Source organism: Pseudophryne corroboree, chromosome 4 (genome assembly GCF_028390025.1).
Source record: "Pseudophryne corroboree isolate aPseCor3 chromosome 4, aPseCor3.hap2, whole genome shotgun sequence".
Taxonomy (NCBI): domain Eukaryota; kingdom Metazoa; phylum Chordata; class Amphibia; order Anura; family Myobatrachidae; genus Pseudophryne; species Pseudophryne corroboree.
Genome location: NC_086447.1, coordinates 607,337,858 through 607,355,001, shown reverse-complemented (window position 1 = coordinate 607,355,001; position 17,144 = coordinate 607,337,858). Strand labels below are relative to the sequence as shown.

The 17,144-nt window shown below is 47.7% G+C and overlaps 1 protein-coding gene across 3 annotated transcripts in view; it reads left to right on the top strand.

Moving 5' to 3' along the window:
* LYST (lysosomal trafficking regulator) overlaps nt 1–17,144 on the top strand; it is an 864,675-nt gene that overhangs the window by 730,509 nt on the left and 117,022 nt on the right. For 2 of the 3 annotated variants that reach the window (XM_063917604.1, XM_063917602.1), the window contains exons 43-44: nt 4,126–4,343; nt 16,080–16,310. In XM_063917604.1, coding sequence (XP_063773674.1) covers nt 4,126–4,343; nt 16,080–16,310 — 449 coding nt within the window. Of the gene's footprint in view, nt 1–4,125; nt 4,344–16,079; nt 16,311–17,144 lie in introns of those variants that run through there. The other variant, XM_063917605.1, reaches the window with a different exon arrangement.

Here is a 17,144-nt window from a genome sequence, read left to right as displayed (position 1 = left end):
CAACAATTTCCAAGTACGAAGCATAGTTCAGAACACCAAAGGAGAAAAACCTTTAGAAGTTAGAAGCTAGAAGCTCTGCATCAAAAGCCAGGTCGTCAAAGCCAGTCAAGAAAGGTCCTTGTGCAGAAATGTTGTGGTAGGTCTGGATGAAGTGGAAGACGCCACTCCAGGAGCCACCAGAATCACAGCCACCCATTGATGTTTGATGCACTTGTGAACTCGAAGCAACATTGGAGTCTGAGGGAACAGATAGGCTAAACGAAAATTCCACGGCACAGTTATGGCGTCTACTGAGAAAGCCAGAGGATCTCTGTATCTTGCGCAAAAACGTGGAACTTTGCGAGTGTGGTGAGAGGCCATGAGAGCCACTTGTGGAATGCCCCGCTTCTGAACCAACTGTTAGAACGCCTCTAAATTGAGGGACCATTCCCCCGGGTAAAACTTGGTTCTGCTGTGGAAGTCCGCTTCCCAATTGTCCACCCCCGTTATGAACACAGCCGATAACGCTGGAACAAAGTTCTCCGCCCATGTCACTATCACGCTCTTTGTGCCCCCTGATGATTTATATAGGCCACTGCCATGGTGTTGTCTGACTGAATGTGAACCGTACAAAACGGACTGAGCCTCCACAAGAGCCAGATACAGATGTGTCCTCCTACATCCTTGCTGCAGTTACGTTAAACAGCCCTTATAGTCATGCCATGCTGTGGCATGACTTGTTATCGCTGAGCATATTTATGTGCAACTTTTTCCATTAAAATGTATCTTATTTGTGTCGCTATGAGAATAGAATGCACAAGCAGCTTATGCTGATTAAAATGATATGCGGCATGTCTAGAGTATATTCTGTGTCCAACTGCGGCTGTATCTGCATACGAAATGCTACGTTGCAGTGTTTATAGGTATTCTGAGCATTCCATCCAATTTTACAGAATTTCCCACTGAAACTCCGCAAAAGGAACCTGATGTAGGAATTGGGAACGTGAAGATACACGTTCCTGATGTCCAAGGTAGCTAAAAATTTGTTGGCCTCCATGCTATGAATCACAGCGATACCATCCGAAAATGATCGACCCACATGTTGGTGTTCAAAGGTGCGGAGATTCAAAATTGGCCTGAAGGAACCATTCTTTTTTCCGGACAAGGAACTTGTTGGAGTAAAACCCCTGTTTTTGTTTTAACGGAGGTACTAGAGTGATGACATTGGCCCTCATTCCGAGTTGATCGCTCGCTAGCTACTTTTAGCAGCCATGCAAACGTATAGTCGCCGCCCACGGGGGAGTGTATTTTCGCTTTGCAAGTGTGCGAACGCCTCTGCAGCCAAGCTCTGCAAAAACATTTTGTGCAGTTTCTGAGTAGGTCCGGATTTACCCTTGCGATCACTTCAGTCTTTTTGGTCCCGGAATTGATGTCAGACACCTGCCCTGCAAACGCTTGGACACGCCTGCGTTTTTCCAAACACTCCCAGAAAACGGTCAGTTGCCACCCACAAACGCCTTCTTCCTGTCAATCTCCTTGCGATCGGCTGTGCGTATGGATACTTAGTTAAATCCATCGCTCAGCAACTATCCGCTTTGTACCCGTACGACGCGCCTGCGCTTTGCGGTGCATGCGCAGTAGTTACCTGATAGCTGCAGAAAACGGCAGCGAGCAATCAACTCAGAATGACCCCCATTGTCAGACAGGAGAGAATTGATAGCCCGTGTCAAGGCAACTATTTTCTTGGGACCCGAGGTAAAGCGATAGTGAAAAAATGCCGTTGAGGTTGACCCCTGTGGTTTATGATGTAACCTCTGGAAATGATGCCCAGATTGTAAACTCGCAAGAGCAGAGACTTCTTTCCTCATGTGCCTTTCCTTTTCTTACTTACACTATCTTATACTCCATACTCCCTTTGAAGGCACCTAACCCTGGGTTTTCTATACCTGTCCTATATTGTCTTGTACTGTAAGTGCTGTTTTCTTGTTTGCTCATTTGATTATGTACTGTGTAATGGACGCTGTGGATCCCTTGTGGCGTCATATAAATAAAGGATAATAATAATAAACCAGGCATTTGAAGATGACCTCTGTCAGTCACAAGGCTTGTCTGGAGTCTTGTCACCTGCGTGGCGGTTGTTTCCGGAAAATCTACCTTTCGATGCCAAATCCTGGGTTGGATTGGCCGCCGCACCTCGAAAGGAAGAGTGAAAAAAACTAAAATGAGTTCTCTGCTGCTTAGGCGACGTTACCGGGAAAAAAGTACTACCCCCTTCTTCCATGTAGCCTGTTAAGAAATGATCACCGCACCAAACGAGAGCCTACAAAGAAGAATGTTTGGCTACAAAATCCGCCGACCAAGCACGGAGCCTATATCGCCGTAGCTGAAACTTGAGAAGCCACCTGTGCACTATCCTGCACGGCCTCACATACATATTCAGCTGCCCCATTAAGCTGTTCTGCCCATTTAAGAAAGTAATTCCTGGACGCATCATCATGAATGCCCTCATTGAGTTTATCTGCCCAAGTTTCCATAGCTCGAGTAACCCAGACAGACGCCAACAACGGATGGATGATGACACCCAAGCACATAAAAACGGCCTTGAGACAACCCTCTAACTTTTTATCCTTAAAGGATACAGAACCCTGAACCAGAAGCATTGTGTGCTTTGACAGTTGTGCAACTGCAGCGTCGACCTTGAGAGGCAGTTCCCATTTCAACACATGATCAGCTGGTAGCAAATACAGTGAATGTCCGGAGGATGAAGTGAGATCCGTGCCGTCTGGGGTAACATCAGGCTTCTGAAGTTTCTCCTCACCTCTATCAGAATCTGAAACTTTCATGAGTCCTGGAAGACGGTAAACACTTACGTGCTTTGCGTTCCATGTATGAGGAAACTTTTTCAAAACCAGATGCTGTCCGCTCCATGGTGCAGAGACATGGCGGATCAGAGACTGATTGGGAAGTCGACACCTCTGGATCATGAACTGGTGCAGTGATGCTCTAGTTGAAGCATAACAAGCTTCACTAAATCAGAAACTGACCGACCCAGTGGCTGAGCCCATGTCCGTTCCACAAGCGCAGGTGCACTGTTCGTTGGTGCCTGTGCAACACCAGTCCCGGCTTGACAGTCCGCACATTACGCCCCAGAGTCCACCTGTCCACACAGTAATTTACGTACACTTACATGGGGCACAAGTAAAATACAAAGCTTTAGTAGCGCCTTTTGTCTTAACAGCCTTAGCCTCATTATTGCTCCAGGTCATCTCTAATAGAGCGGACACAGGTGAAACAAATTTAACACAGGTCACTGAGCAACTACGACTGTAAATTTAATAATAGTAAAAAATCTATACTCATTTATCCACATACAGTTGGAGAGGAGCAGATATGAAATAGGCACCAAAACACATAACTGAGCAGCACAGACTGGTAATGAGGAAGGGAGTCTCACTTTTCTTTCTCTTCCAATGCAGCAGCAGCCTGTACCAGAGAGAGACCAGCAGCCAAATTCCCCCTCCCCCCCAGTACTGTGATTCCATCCAGGACAGCAAAGACAACCTGGCACCTTTACGCTGGTGCATGCTGTCCATTGAGGGGTCCCTGCATGGTGCACCCCTCCCTTCCCCCCACCCCCGCGGCTTTCGCAAGGTCAAGCTACAATTCCGGCGCCGGGAGCAGTTCCCTGCAACCACTGCACTGAAGCTAAACTAAACTAGCACAGGACCTAAACTAGAGGGGGGGAAAAGAATTCCCCCCAAAAAAACAGTTGAAACTAAATGAGAAGGGCTGCACAGCCCTAATACGTGCCCTACTCCCAGGCACCTAAAGAACAACTGGTTTTATGAGGTTGTAGGGGGGAGGAGCCTAGTATTAATGTTACAGTTGTTAGGTGCCAGACTCCATCCCAAGCCTACAATCGCATGGTCCAGTGTCCCAGAAGCCTTGCTGATGGAGAAATCAGTGAACCATGACCACAATATAGTACCTGCATAGTATATAGTATATTTGCGAAGTAATTAATTTGCAGTTGCAGATATGAACAATAGGGATGTAGAATTGTCTTCAACACTGATTAAGGGCAGCGCACTGCCAGAGATCTAATAAATATCATTTGTTAAAACTGTATCCTTTTCATTTACCTAGGATTTGATTTTGGTGTGCGCCAAAATGGAGATCGCGTTAATCATGTTAACCTTCCCCCTTGGGCCAGAAATGATCCCCGACTATTTATCCTAATTCATCGTCAAGCCCTAGAGTCTGATCACGTCTCTCAAACAATATGTCACTGGATTGACCTGGTATTTGGCTATAAGCAGAAAGGACGTGCTGCTGTTCAAGCCATTAATGTGTTCCATCCAGCCGTAAGTAGCATGAATAACATAAAGTATAGGGAAAAGTCTTTTCTTCAGCCTCTCCCATTTTACATCGAATGCTAGTGGTTAATTTACACCTTAACCTTGATTTACAGGGTACTATTTAATACATATAGTTCCAGCTATGGTGGCCAATCCCGGGATCGGGATCGGCGGGATCCCGGGATTTAGGGATCAGCGTTGAGCGTCCACAGGATGCTCAAACGCTGCCCGGCTTCCTGCTTCCGGATCCCCAGCACAGCGTGAGAGGTCACGCTGTGCTGTTAGCTGCTGCTGGGAGTCGCCAGCAGCGTTCACACGGTGTTCCCCTCCCACCCGCCCCCGGTATATGGTGAGTTATATGGGCGGGGCAGGGTGGGGCGAGGGGGCGGCCACCTAGGTAAAAGCCAATCCCGGGAATCCTGGGATTGGCCATTTTTCAATCCCGATACCCGGGATTGAAAAAATGGCCCGGGATTGGCTTCCCTAGTTCCAGCCTTTTCCGTAGTGCATCATTATTGGAATATTTTGCAACCTACAGTACAGTAAAATATTTCACATTTTGTATGAGCAGATTAGAGCATAACAAATTAAATATACCTATGTATGTGTACCTGTTCTGTTCATGTTTCATATTATATGATTTCCCTATTGTCACAACTGAGGGCTGGTGTTGGTGTGAGGCTGCCTCAGTTGTAGGGGCTGGTGTAAAGATGAATCTGGGTGCCTGAATAGGACTCCTAGACATAGAGGACTTCTACCACCAATGCCCGAAGATGTGACCACGACAACATAGATAAAATGAATGTTTGTTTATTAAACACAGTTCTGGTGGTACACCGGCAATTGCACAGGATGATATGAAAAATAATTCAAAACAGTACATAGTCCCACAAACAGTAACAGCTGTAAGGTTCCCTTAGGTGTGGTATCCGCACAAGACTAGCTTGGGAGATAAGGAGATGGACAGTCCTTACCAACACCTAGATGCTGTAGAATAGATGAAAGCTGGTAATGGTCAGCAGATGTAATACGGAGGCTGAGCGTACTGCAGAATGAATGGTATTTGTAAACTGCCGGTTTTGCCGGATGAAACGGATGTTGAAGAACTGTGAATGAAGTGCAGATCCGGATGAAACGGATAATGAGGTTGAATAACACTACTGATGCTAGAGATCGATGAATTGAGAAACAGATGACTTGATACTGCAGATATCAGGAGCACCGATGATGATGATAGGTAGCTGAACACCACTGGAAGCCCAATGCTGGAAGCTGGTGTTTTTTTAGAGCACTGCCACTAGCAGAATACACTGAGGATGCTATGGAGTCAGGCATTGATACAGGTCTCTGTAGAACTGGAGACTTCAGGAGCTGGAATACCTGGAACACAGTTAGAATCACAGAGAGCAGAGACAGGATACACTTGGTGATGACAACCAAAGCACTAACGATTTTCTGGTCTAAGATCAGTCCCTTTATACCCTCAGTAGTGCAGGGATTGGATCAGCAATCAGGCTGAGCTCAGCGGGACTGTAGATTGGTAGAAACAGTATCACATGATCAGAACCAACATGGCTGCGCCCATACTGATTCTTGGAGGGAAACCTGGCTTGTAATTCTATATGGAACTTTTACAGTAATGGCGGCAGCGACCGCAGGACCCAGAGAATGTCAAAACTGCACTGCATCCTCCCAACGACAGAAGCTACGGCGGGTGAGAGGCGCCGCACAGACCAGTAGTGCTTTAACATAGTAATCGCGGCAAGAGGTCGCTGCTGACGGGAGACGCCACACAGATCCGTCCACACGCTGGATAGGAAGCAATAAACTCAGTGACATCTTTTTTCAGGGTCGGCCACCATTATGATCTGGAGATAAATTCAATGGTTTTCTGGATGCCTGCATGTCCGGTAAAATGGGAAGCATGTGCCCAATGCATGAGCTTCCTCCTTAGAGCCGGCTTAACAAAACTTTTCCATAATGGAGGCATAGAGTCCATCCTTACCGTCGAGAACGCCACTGGATTAATAATAGGATGCTTGTCCGTAGACTCAGACTAATTTTCTTGCTTCCAGGAACGGGAAAGGGCATCAGCCTTGCGATTCTGTGACCCTGAACAGAACTGGAGTTTAAAGTCGAACCTAGGAAAAAAAGTTCCCATCTAGTTTGACAGGGGTTGAGACATTGAGCACCCTTCAAATACAGAAGATTTTTGTGATCTGTAAGAATCGTGATGGTATGGGAAGCACCTTCTAGCAAATACCTCCATTCTTCCAGAGCAAGCTTGATAGCCAACAGTTCTTGATCACCAATGGCGTAATTGCGCTCAGCAGGGGAAAACTTCCGAGAGAAGAAGCCACAAGAATGCAGACGACCATCTTTAGCTCTTTGAGACAGGGCCGCGCCCACTCCAACGGAGGAGGCATCCACCTCAAGGGTGAACGGCAAGTTGGTATCTGGCTGTTTCAACACCGGAGCTGAGATAAATCGTTGCTTTAACAGATGGAAGGCTTGCACGGCTTCTTTGGACCACTTGGAGGGATTGGCACCCTTCTTGGTAAAGGCGGTAATAGGCGCCACAATGGTGGAAAAGTCTCAAATAAATTTTCTGTAATAGTTGGCGAATCCTAAAAATCTCTGGACGCCCTTGAGAGTGGTAGGTATTGACCAATCCTGAATAGCTTGGAGTTTCTCAGGATCCATCTCTAGTCCGGAACCGGACACAATGTAGCCTAGAAACGGAATGGATTTGACTTCAAAGACGCATTTTTCCAACTTGCAATAGAGATGATTGACACGAAGACGGGACAGGACTTCCTTCACCCAAAAACGATGTTCCTCCAGATCATTGGCAAAGATGAGGATGTCATCGAGGTATACCACAACATGACGATAGAGGATATCTCTGAAGATCTCGTTCACGAAATGTTGGAACACAGCTGGAGCGTTACTAAGTCCGAAAGGCATGACGAGGTACTCATAATGTCCGTCACGGGTGTTAGATGCGGTCCTCCACTCGTCACCCTTCCGGATCCGAATGAGGTTATAGGCACCCCTCAAATCTAATTTCGTGAAGATGGTTGCTCCGCTAACCCGGTCAAAGAGTTCGGTAATCAGAGGCAGAGGATACCGGTTTTATACTGTGATGTCGTTCAAACCCACTATAGTCGATGCATGGCCGCAGGCCACCGTCTTTCTTCTTAACAAAGAAGAAACCTGCGCCAGCTGGAGAAGAAGAAGGTCGGATAAAACCCTTTGCCAAATTTTCTTTAATGTACTCCTCCATGGAATGAGTCTCTGGTACAGACAACGGATACGTTCGGCCTCGAGGTGGAACCTTCCCTGGGATGAGGTCGATAGGACAATCCCACTCCTTATGTGGGGGCAGGACATCAGCAGAAGCTTTACTGAACACATCTGTATAGTCTTGATACTGAGGCGGTGGAACATCAGAAGACTTGGAGGATGAAGAACATACAGGAAGTACTTTGGAAAGACAAGTCCCGGAACAGGACGAACCCATTGCCAGGATATGGGTCGTCCTCCAGTCAATCTGAGGGTTATGCAAACGAAGCCATGGAAGGCCCAGAACCACCGGATAGAATAGGACTCCTAGACATAGAGAACTTCTACCACCAATGCCCGAAGATGTGACCACAACAACAAAGATAAAATGAATGTTTGTTTATTAAACACAGTTCTGGTGGTACACCGGCAATTGCACAGGATGATATGAAAAATAATTCAAAACAGTACATAGTTCCACAAACAGTAACAGCTGTAAGGTTCCCTTAGGTGTGGTATCCGCACAAGACTAGCTTGGGAGATAAAGAGATGGACAGTCCTTACCAACAACTAGGTGCTGTAGAATAGATGAAAGCTGGTAATGGTCAGCAGATGTAATACGGAGGCTGAGCGTACTGCAGAATGAATGGTATTTGTAAACTGCCGGATGAAACGGATGTTGAAGAACTGTGAATGAAGTGCAGATCCGGATGAAACGGATAATGAGGTTGAATAACACTACTGATGCTAGAGATCGATGAATTGAGAAACAGATGACTTGATACTGTAGATATCAGGAACACCAATGGCTGAGCACTGATGATGATAGGTAGCTGAACACCACTGGAAGCCCAATGCTGGAAGCTGGTGTTTTTTTAGAGCACTGCCACTAGCAGAATACACTGAGGATGCTATGGAGTCAGGCAGGCACCGCAGGGTGGTGATTGGTGCAGGTCTCTGTAGAACTGGAGACTTCAGGAGCTGGAATACCTGGAACACAGAATCACAGAGAGCAGCGACAGGATACACTTGGTGATGACAACCAAAGCACTGACGATTTGCTGGTCTAAGATCAGTCCCTTTATACCCTCAGCAGTACAGGGCTTGGATCAGCAATCAGGCTGAGCTTAGCGGCACTGTAGTTTGGTAGAAACAGTATCACATGATCAGAACCAACATGGCTGCGCCCATACTGATTCTTGGAGAGAAACCAGGCTTGTAATTCTATATAGAACTTTTACAGTAATGGCGGCAGCGGCCGCAGGACCCAGAGTATGTCAAAACTGCACAGCAACCTCCCAGCGACAGAAGCTACGGCGGGTGAGAGGCGCCGCACAGACCAGTAGTGCTTTAACATAGTAATCGCGGCAAGAGGCCGTGGCTGACAGGAGACGTCACACAGATCCGTCAGCACGCTGGAAGCGCGGCAGAGGCCGCAACTGTCGGGATGCTATGCAGAGCCGTCCAAATGCTGAGAGTCCGGTAATGGCAGCAGACGCCGCGATGAGCTAGAAACGCCATTCCACTTAAGAGTTCCTTGTGACAGCACCCGCAGACTAATAAGGAGAAAATATGAAGTAAGGACATTAACAACATGACTGAGACCCGGCCCTGGAATACTGAGCCAGCCTCAGAAGACACCTGAAAGGTAAAAAATAATGTCAAGTAGTCCGGATCGTGACACCTATATAATTGCATCTTAGTTTATTTTGCTTTTTCATTCATATTTACTTAACATCCATATTGACTAATCTGAAGTACAAAGACATAAAATGAGTTTTATGGTAAGAACTTACCTTTGTTAAAACTCTTTCTGCGAGGTACACTGGGCTCCACAAGGATTGGACAATGGGGTGTAGAGTAGGATCTTGATCCGAGGCACCAACAGGCTCCAAGCTTTGACTGTAACCAGAATGCACAGCGCCGCCTCCTCTATAACCCCGCCTCCCTGCACATGAGCTCAATTTTTAGTTAACCAGCCCAATGCAGTAGCAGGAAAAGAGACGACAACGGTTAGTAGCCACATACACCACACTCTCACGACAAGAGAAGTGTCAGCGGCTAATGCCATACCAACCCAAAGAAGCTAAGTGCGTCAGGGTGGGCGCCTTGTGGAGCCCAGTGTACCTCGCAGAAAGAGTTTTAACAAAGGTAAGTTCTTACCATAAAACTCGTTTTCTGCTGCGGGGTACACTGGGCTCCACAAGGATTGGACAATGGGGATGTCCTAAAGCAGTTCCTTATGGGAGGGGATGCATTGTAGCGGGCTCAAGAACCCGGCGTCCAAAGGAAGCATCCTGGGAAGCGGCAGTATCGAAGGCATAGAACCTTATAAACGTGTTCCCTGAGGACCACGTAGTCGCCCTTGCACAATAGATCAAGGGTCGCACCACGTTGGGCCGCCCAAGAAGGTCCAACAGACCGAGTAGAGTGGGCCGTGATGTGAGCAGGAGCTGACAGACCAGCCCTCACATAAGCATGTGCAATCACCATTCTAATCCATCTGGCCAGGATCTGCTTGTGAGCAGGCCAGCCACGTTTGTGAAATCCAAACAAAACAAAGAGAGAATCAGATTTTCGAATAGAAGCAGTTCTCTTCACATAGATACGGAGAGCCCGTACCACATCCAAAGACCTCTCTTTGGGAGACAAATCAGGAGAGACAAAGGCCGGATCCACAATCTCCTGATTAAGGTGGAACGAAGAAACCACCCTAGGTAAATATCCGGGACGACTCCTAAGAACCGCCCGATCACGGTGAAAAATCAGATATGGGGAACTACAAGACAAGGCACCCAGATCCGACACTCTTCTAGCAGAGGCATTGGCCAGCAAGAACACCACCTTAAGGGAAAGCCACTTAAGGTCGGCTGAACCAAGGGGTTCAAATGGAGGCTGCTGCAACGCCTCCAAAACCACCGACAAGTCCCAAGGAGCCACAGGCGGGACATAGGGAGGTTGGATACGCAACACACCCTGAGTGAAAGTATGAACATCAGGCAAAGTCGCAATTTTTCTCTGAAACCACACCGACAATGCAGAAAATATGAACCTTGAGGGAGGCCAGACGCAGGCCTAAATCTAGGCCTTGCTGCAGAAAAGCCAAAAGTTTGGCTGTACTAAACTTGGAAGCGTCATAATTGTTAGATGCGCACCAAACAAAGTAGGAATGCCAGACCCTATGATAAATCCGAGCAGAAGCCGGTTTCCGGGCCCGCAACATAGTTTTAATGACCTTTTCAGAAAAACCCTTAGCCCTCAAGACGGAAGCTTCAAGAGCCACGCTATCAAAGATAGCCGGGCTAGGTACTGGTAAACACAGGGGCCCTGAATGAGGAGGTCTGGGCGTTGTGGAAGTAGAAGTGGACAGTCCGATGATAGGCCTTGCAGGTCTGAGAACCAGTGCCGTCTGGGCCACGCCGGAGCTATGAGAAGCAGATTTTCTTGAACTTCCGAATTACCCTGGGCAGGAGTGACACCGGAGGGAACATGTACGGCAGCCGAAACCTCCACGGCACCGCCAGTGCATCCACGAATGCTGCTTGAGGATCCCTTGTTCTTGCTCCGAAGATCGGAACCTTGTGATTGTGTCGAGACGCCATCAGATCTACATCTGGAAGACCCCACTTTTCCACTAGGAGTTGAAACACTTCTGGATGGAGGCCCCACTCGCCGGCATGCACGTCCTGACGACTGAGAGAGTCCGCTTCCCAATTCAGGACTCCCGGAATTAATATTGCCGATATGGCCAGTAGATGGCGTTCCGCCCAACGTAGAATCCGTGAGACTTCCTTCATTGCCAAACGGCTTTGAGTGCTGCCTTGATTTATTTAAGCCACTGTGGTGGCGTTGTCCGACTGTACTTGAACAGGACGGTTCTGAATTAAATGCTGGGCCAGGTTCAACGCATTGAAGACCGCCCGCAATTACAGAATGTTGATCGAGAGGAAAGATTCCTCCTTGGTCCACCAACCCTGAAGGGAGTGTTGCTCCAGCACTGCGCCCCAACCTCTTAGACTGGCATCTGTCATCAACAGGGCCCAGTTAAATGTCCAGAAGGGACGACCCCTGCACAATTGTTAGTCCCGGAGCCACCAAAGCAGCGACAGACGGACTTCCGGAGTCAATGAGATCATTTGAGATCTGATCCGGTGAGGCAGGCCGTCCCACTTGGATAGAATCAGCCTCTGGAGGGGGCGAGAATGGAATTGAGCATACTCCACCATGTCAAAAGCTGATACCATGAGGCCCAGCACCTGCATTGCCGAATGTATCGACACTTGCGGACGAGAAAGGAAGCAACGAATCAAGTCCTGAAGCTTCAGGACTTTCTCCTGAGACCAGACCAACCTCTGGTTGTGAGTGTCCAATAGCGCTCCCAGGTGCACCATGCTCTGAGCAGGGACCAGGGAGGATTTCTTCCAGTTGATGAGCCACCCGTGGGCTTGTAGAAATCGGACCGTCATATCCAGATGATGTAGGAGAAGTTCTGGGGAATTTGCCAGGATTAACAAGTCGTCCAGATATGGCAGTATCCTGACCCCATGACTGCGGAGAACCACCGTCATCACCGCCATTACTTTGGTGGAGACTCGCGGAGCCGTTGTTAAACCAAAAGGTAACGCCCAAAACTGGTAATGGAGGTTGCCAATAGCAAACCTCAGGTATTGCTGATGTGACGCTGCTATAGGAATATGCAGGTAAGCATCCTGTATGTCCAGGGAGACCATGCAGTCCTCAGGTTCCAAGGCCAGAACTATAAAACTAAGGGTTTCCATACGGAACTTGGAAACCTTCACAAACCTGTTCAATGCCTTGAGGTTGAGAATGGGCCGGGAGGACCCATTCGGTTTCGGGACTAGAAACAGCGGAGAATAGTACCCCCGGCCCCACTGAGCAAGAGGCACCTGTACTACAACTCCTGTATACAGGAGGGTCTGTACCACCGAATGCAGAGTGTTTGCCTTTGGTCCGACGGGACGTCTGTATGGCAAAATCGATGAGGGGGTCGGTTTTTGAAGGCTATAGCGTAACCTCGAGTGACGACTTCCCGTACCCAGGCATCTGAAGTGGTCTTCAACCATTCCTGGGTATACCCTAGAAGCCGGATCCCCACCCTGGGATAAGGCCCGCCCCGTCATGCGGCAGGCTTATCGGTCTTGGAAGCTGGCTTACGGGCAGCCCAGGCTCTTTTGGGCTTCGGCTTACCAGGTTTGGAAGTGCGGGCCTGCTTGTGGTACGCCTGACCTTTTGCTTTACCTGAAGGGCGAAAGGACGTACCTTTAGCCTTCGAAACAGAAGGAGCGGTACTCGGCAGACAGGCAGTTTTGGCAGTAGCCAAGTCAGCCACAATCTTATTTAAGTCCTACCCAAGCAGAATATCTCCCTTGAAAGGGAGTACCTCCAGGGTTTTTCTAGATTCCAGGTCCACAGACCAGGATCTCAGCCACAATATCCGGTGAGCCAGGACTTGCGTAGTAGAGGCCTTGGCTGCTAGGATACAGTCATCAGAAGCCGCCTCTTTAATATATCGAGAAGCTGTGACAATATATGACAAGCATTGTCTAGCATGGTCAGAGGAGATTTCAGCTTCTAACTCCAAGGCCCATGCTTCAATAGCCTCAGCAGCCCATGTGGCTGCAATAGTGGGCCTTTGCGCAGCACCCGTGAGGGTGTAAATCACTTTTAGACAACCCTCCACACGTTGTGAGTCCACTGGAGGAGGCATTTCCCAATTCTTAGACAGCTCTGGCGCGAGGGGATAGCGAGCCAGCATCTTCTTTTGAGGCACAAACTTTGTACCCGGGTTTTCCCAGGGTTCCTGACGTATATCCACTAGGTGGTCAGAGTGAGGTAAAACTTGTTTAATCACCTTCTGATGCTTGAACCTATCTGGTTTCTTCGGAGGGACGGATGACTCGGGATCATCCGTAATCTGTAGAATTAATTTAATAGCCTCCAAATGATCAGGAACATCCACATGTGAACTACCCTCCCCATCAGCCGTATCTGAGTCAGAACCTGTCGGGTCATCAGACGAGGTGTCAGTGACAACAGTGGATTGTGAGGAGACAAGCGTTCGCTTAGAGGACCCCTTGGACTTAGGCGAGCGCTGGTCAGACTTTTTAGTAGTCAAGGATTGGTTCAACTTCTTTAATTGAGCAGATAAATCATCCGCCCACGGCGGGTTAGCTGCAGGGACCACATACGGATGTACCGGCAAAGGGGGTCCCATAGGGGGTGTTAGTTTATGAACTAACGTATGTAGAAGCGTGGAAATAGCGTCCCACGGTGGGTCAGAATGTGCCTCCGTTGCCACAGTCCCACTGGGGGGCAAGGAGCCCCCAGAACCAGAGCCCACAGCTGCTATATTCTCCTCATATGAGTCTGTCGCTTCAGCAGCACCGGCAGTGTGTTCAGCCCCAGAACCATTACCCTCAGAAGCAGACATGATATAACTTGCAGTATGAGGTAACACAGTACATTTATCAGCAGCACTATACCTCTAAACCCAAACCCCTGCGTAGTGTAGTCAGCACTAGCAGAGATAAAGGAGAGATATGGTGACTAAATCACAGAGAAAAATACGTAATACAGTATATCTTTGTGAAAATCCTATATTAGATAAAACCTGACGCACCAAGCCCCCTCAGGTTATAGAATATAGGGATAGCAAGTTGAGTGAAAGACACGAAATGGACAACACTCAGCTATCAAATGCACACACAGAAAGTCACAGTTTGTACAATGCAGAGGTTATTACTGACAATAATACTGCACTGGATTAGCTTACACAGCTATATAACAATAGATATAACAGTACACAGTAAGAACTGGATGTATATCACAGGGTAATTGAACTATAAAACCCTGACTAAATGCACTCTTTCTTAACTATCACTGTCTAAAAAGGCAGGTAGAATACTTAAGTGTCATGTAAAGGCACAGCGCTGACAACCAGGCGGCTTTACATAGGAGGATTTGCCCAAGCAGTCCCAGGAACAGTGAGCTGAGGGATAATGGCGCCGCAGACACTGAAAGGGAGTGAGGAAAAGACAGAGATGCAGTTCCAGGGCGGGAACACTTGCTGGAAATGGCGCCCTGGGGCTGGGGGAGGGGCTTCAGGTCTAAGCCTTATCCCCCTGCTGGCAAAACCACCGGGTACTGTGGGCGATATAAAAAACGGTTTAGAGAGAAAACCTGACCTGCGCCCATGCCCTGGTGATCTAGTGGGATCGCCTGTACTGCCACAGTGTCCACCGCCAGCGCGTGCGGCTCGCCTCCTGCTGACCGCACTGGATCGCGATAAAGATCGGGTCCCGCAAGCGGCACCCACTTACCACCTCCCAAAGCGTGGCCACGCGATCCTGGAGAGCCCTAGCCGTGTGTGTCTTACGTGAAGAAAACCAGAGCCTCCGCTGTAGGTACCCGGCAACCAGGGCTCGGGAGTGTACAGCGCCGCTGGGGAGAGCTGGAGCTGCAGCAGTGAATGTCTTCTGACATTTACCACCGCTGCTGCCCTTGAAGTCTTCACTTTTTCTTCATAAAAAAGCTTTTCTTAGGACTGCCTGGAGCAGCCCCTCTGTTAAGTGCCTGCTTACTGCAGCACCAACTTACAAAACTGAGCTCCTGTGCAGGGAGGCGGGGTTATAGAGGAGGCGGCGCTGTGCATTCTGGGAACAGTCAAAGCTTTGAGCCTGTTGGTGCCTCGGATCAAGATCCTACTCTACACCCCATTGTCCAATCCTTGTGGAGCCCAGTGTACCCCGCAGCAGAAATTTATGTTTTAAGTAAAAGTTGCATTAATGTAATTTTATCGACTTAACTATTTTTCCCTTCAGAACCATTCATAAAATTGCTTTTATGTTTTTTATTTAATATAGTTTTTTTCCTCATCAAAAACTGGGGGACACAGAGGGGCAATGCGGTCGCATGTGATCTGACCATGCCAGCTAAGGGAGGAAGGCATGCCTTATTGCTCTTAAAGTTTTAATTTTCAAGACATATTTACCTCTAAAACATTTTAGGAGGCATTTCTGAAAATGGATGCACAATGAAAAGTCTGCCTTCCTAAGGGGGGTATCATATTACTAGTGGCAATTTACCGCACGGCAAAAACAATGAATTTACCGCGACAGGCTATCCAATTATAGCCTATTTTACCGTACAGTAAATTACTCTGTATCGCATGGAAACACATAGGTTCCCCTAAAGCCGCGGACCTACTATAAGTGTTTCCGCTGCAGACATTGCAGCTTTTGAGATCAGGAATTTGGCTTCGCATGCCCGGGGCATGCAGACATAACCCCCGTTAAGGGCCAGTGCCCAGGGCTAATAGGATAGCCCGTCCGCACTCACTTCTAATGGTCATTAGGAAATGGAATCGCCACCTTTCAGAAATTTCCTGGTATATAATATAGGTTTCATTAAATTTTCTTGTTTTGCTTGTCTTTTTAGACTTACTTTGGAATGGATGTTTCAGCAGTAGAAGATCCTGTACAGAGACGGGCATTGGAGACTATGATTAAGACATATGGACAGACCCCACGTCAGCTGTTCCAGAGTGCACATGTGTGTCGCCCAGGATCAAAACTCCTAATGGAAGGCGAACTCCCTGCTGCTATGGGATTGCTAGTGCAACTTGCATTTAGGGAAAACCGGGAGAGCATGAAAGAAATTACATACCCTGTAAGTATTGTATTTAGAATTGCTTGTCTTGACTATCTGTAGAAAATTAGTCCTGAAACTGTTCTCCAGTGCTTGCTTGTTTTTGACTCCCACAATTACAAGGCTACTATGATTTCATGGAAAATTATAACCATAATTAATTAACATAGCCTAATTGGACAGCAAACACAACACTTAACCATCACATGGTATAACTTACACCTGCTGTACATATTCTGTGCATTTACACCAAAAATTACATTGACACCCTATGTTTAAGGTCCACACGCCTCTCCTTTTCCCCCCATGTATCTAGGGGTTTTCCAGCAAGCACTGATTCTTATGGGTGAGTCAGAGTAATCACATCACATGGCATGGCAGTTTTTTTGGAAACACTATATTTGCCTTTATCTTTTTCTTGTGTGTACTGGTAAGTCGAGGAATATTCCTCGTCTATTTGGGGCTCACTGCTGTTCTGTACCTTGGCGTTTAGAAGGTGCTGGGTCAGGCATTTGATATGCCTAGGGGCATCAGCAGCTTCTGCTGATTAAAATGATATGCGGCATGCCTATATTCTGTGTGTAGCATTTCATATGCAGGTACAGCCACAGTCTCGCACAGTATATAGGCATGCTGCATATCATTTTAATCAGCAGAAGCTGCTTGTGTATCCTAGCCACATAGCAATGCAAATAAGCTGCATTTTCATAAAAAAAGGTGCCCGACTTTAGCATTGAGGCAAGATTTATGAGGACACATCTGTATCCAAGCAGAGGCAGAGGTCACAGTGTTAGTGGCAGTGTGAGTGCTGTGTGCATGTGAGTGGGTTGGTTGTGCAGTAGTGTTCGGAATATG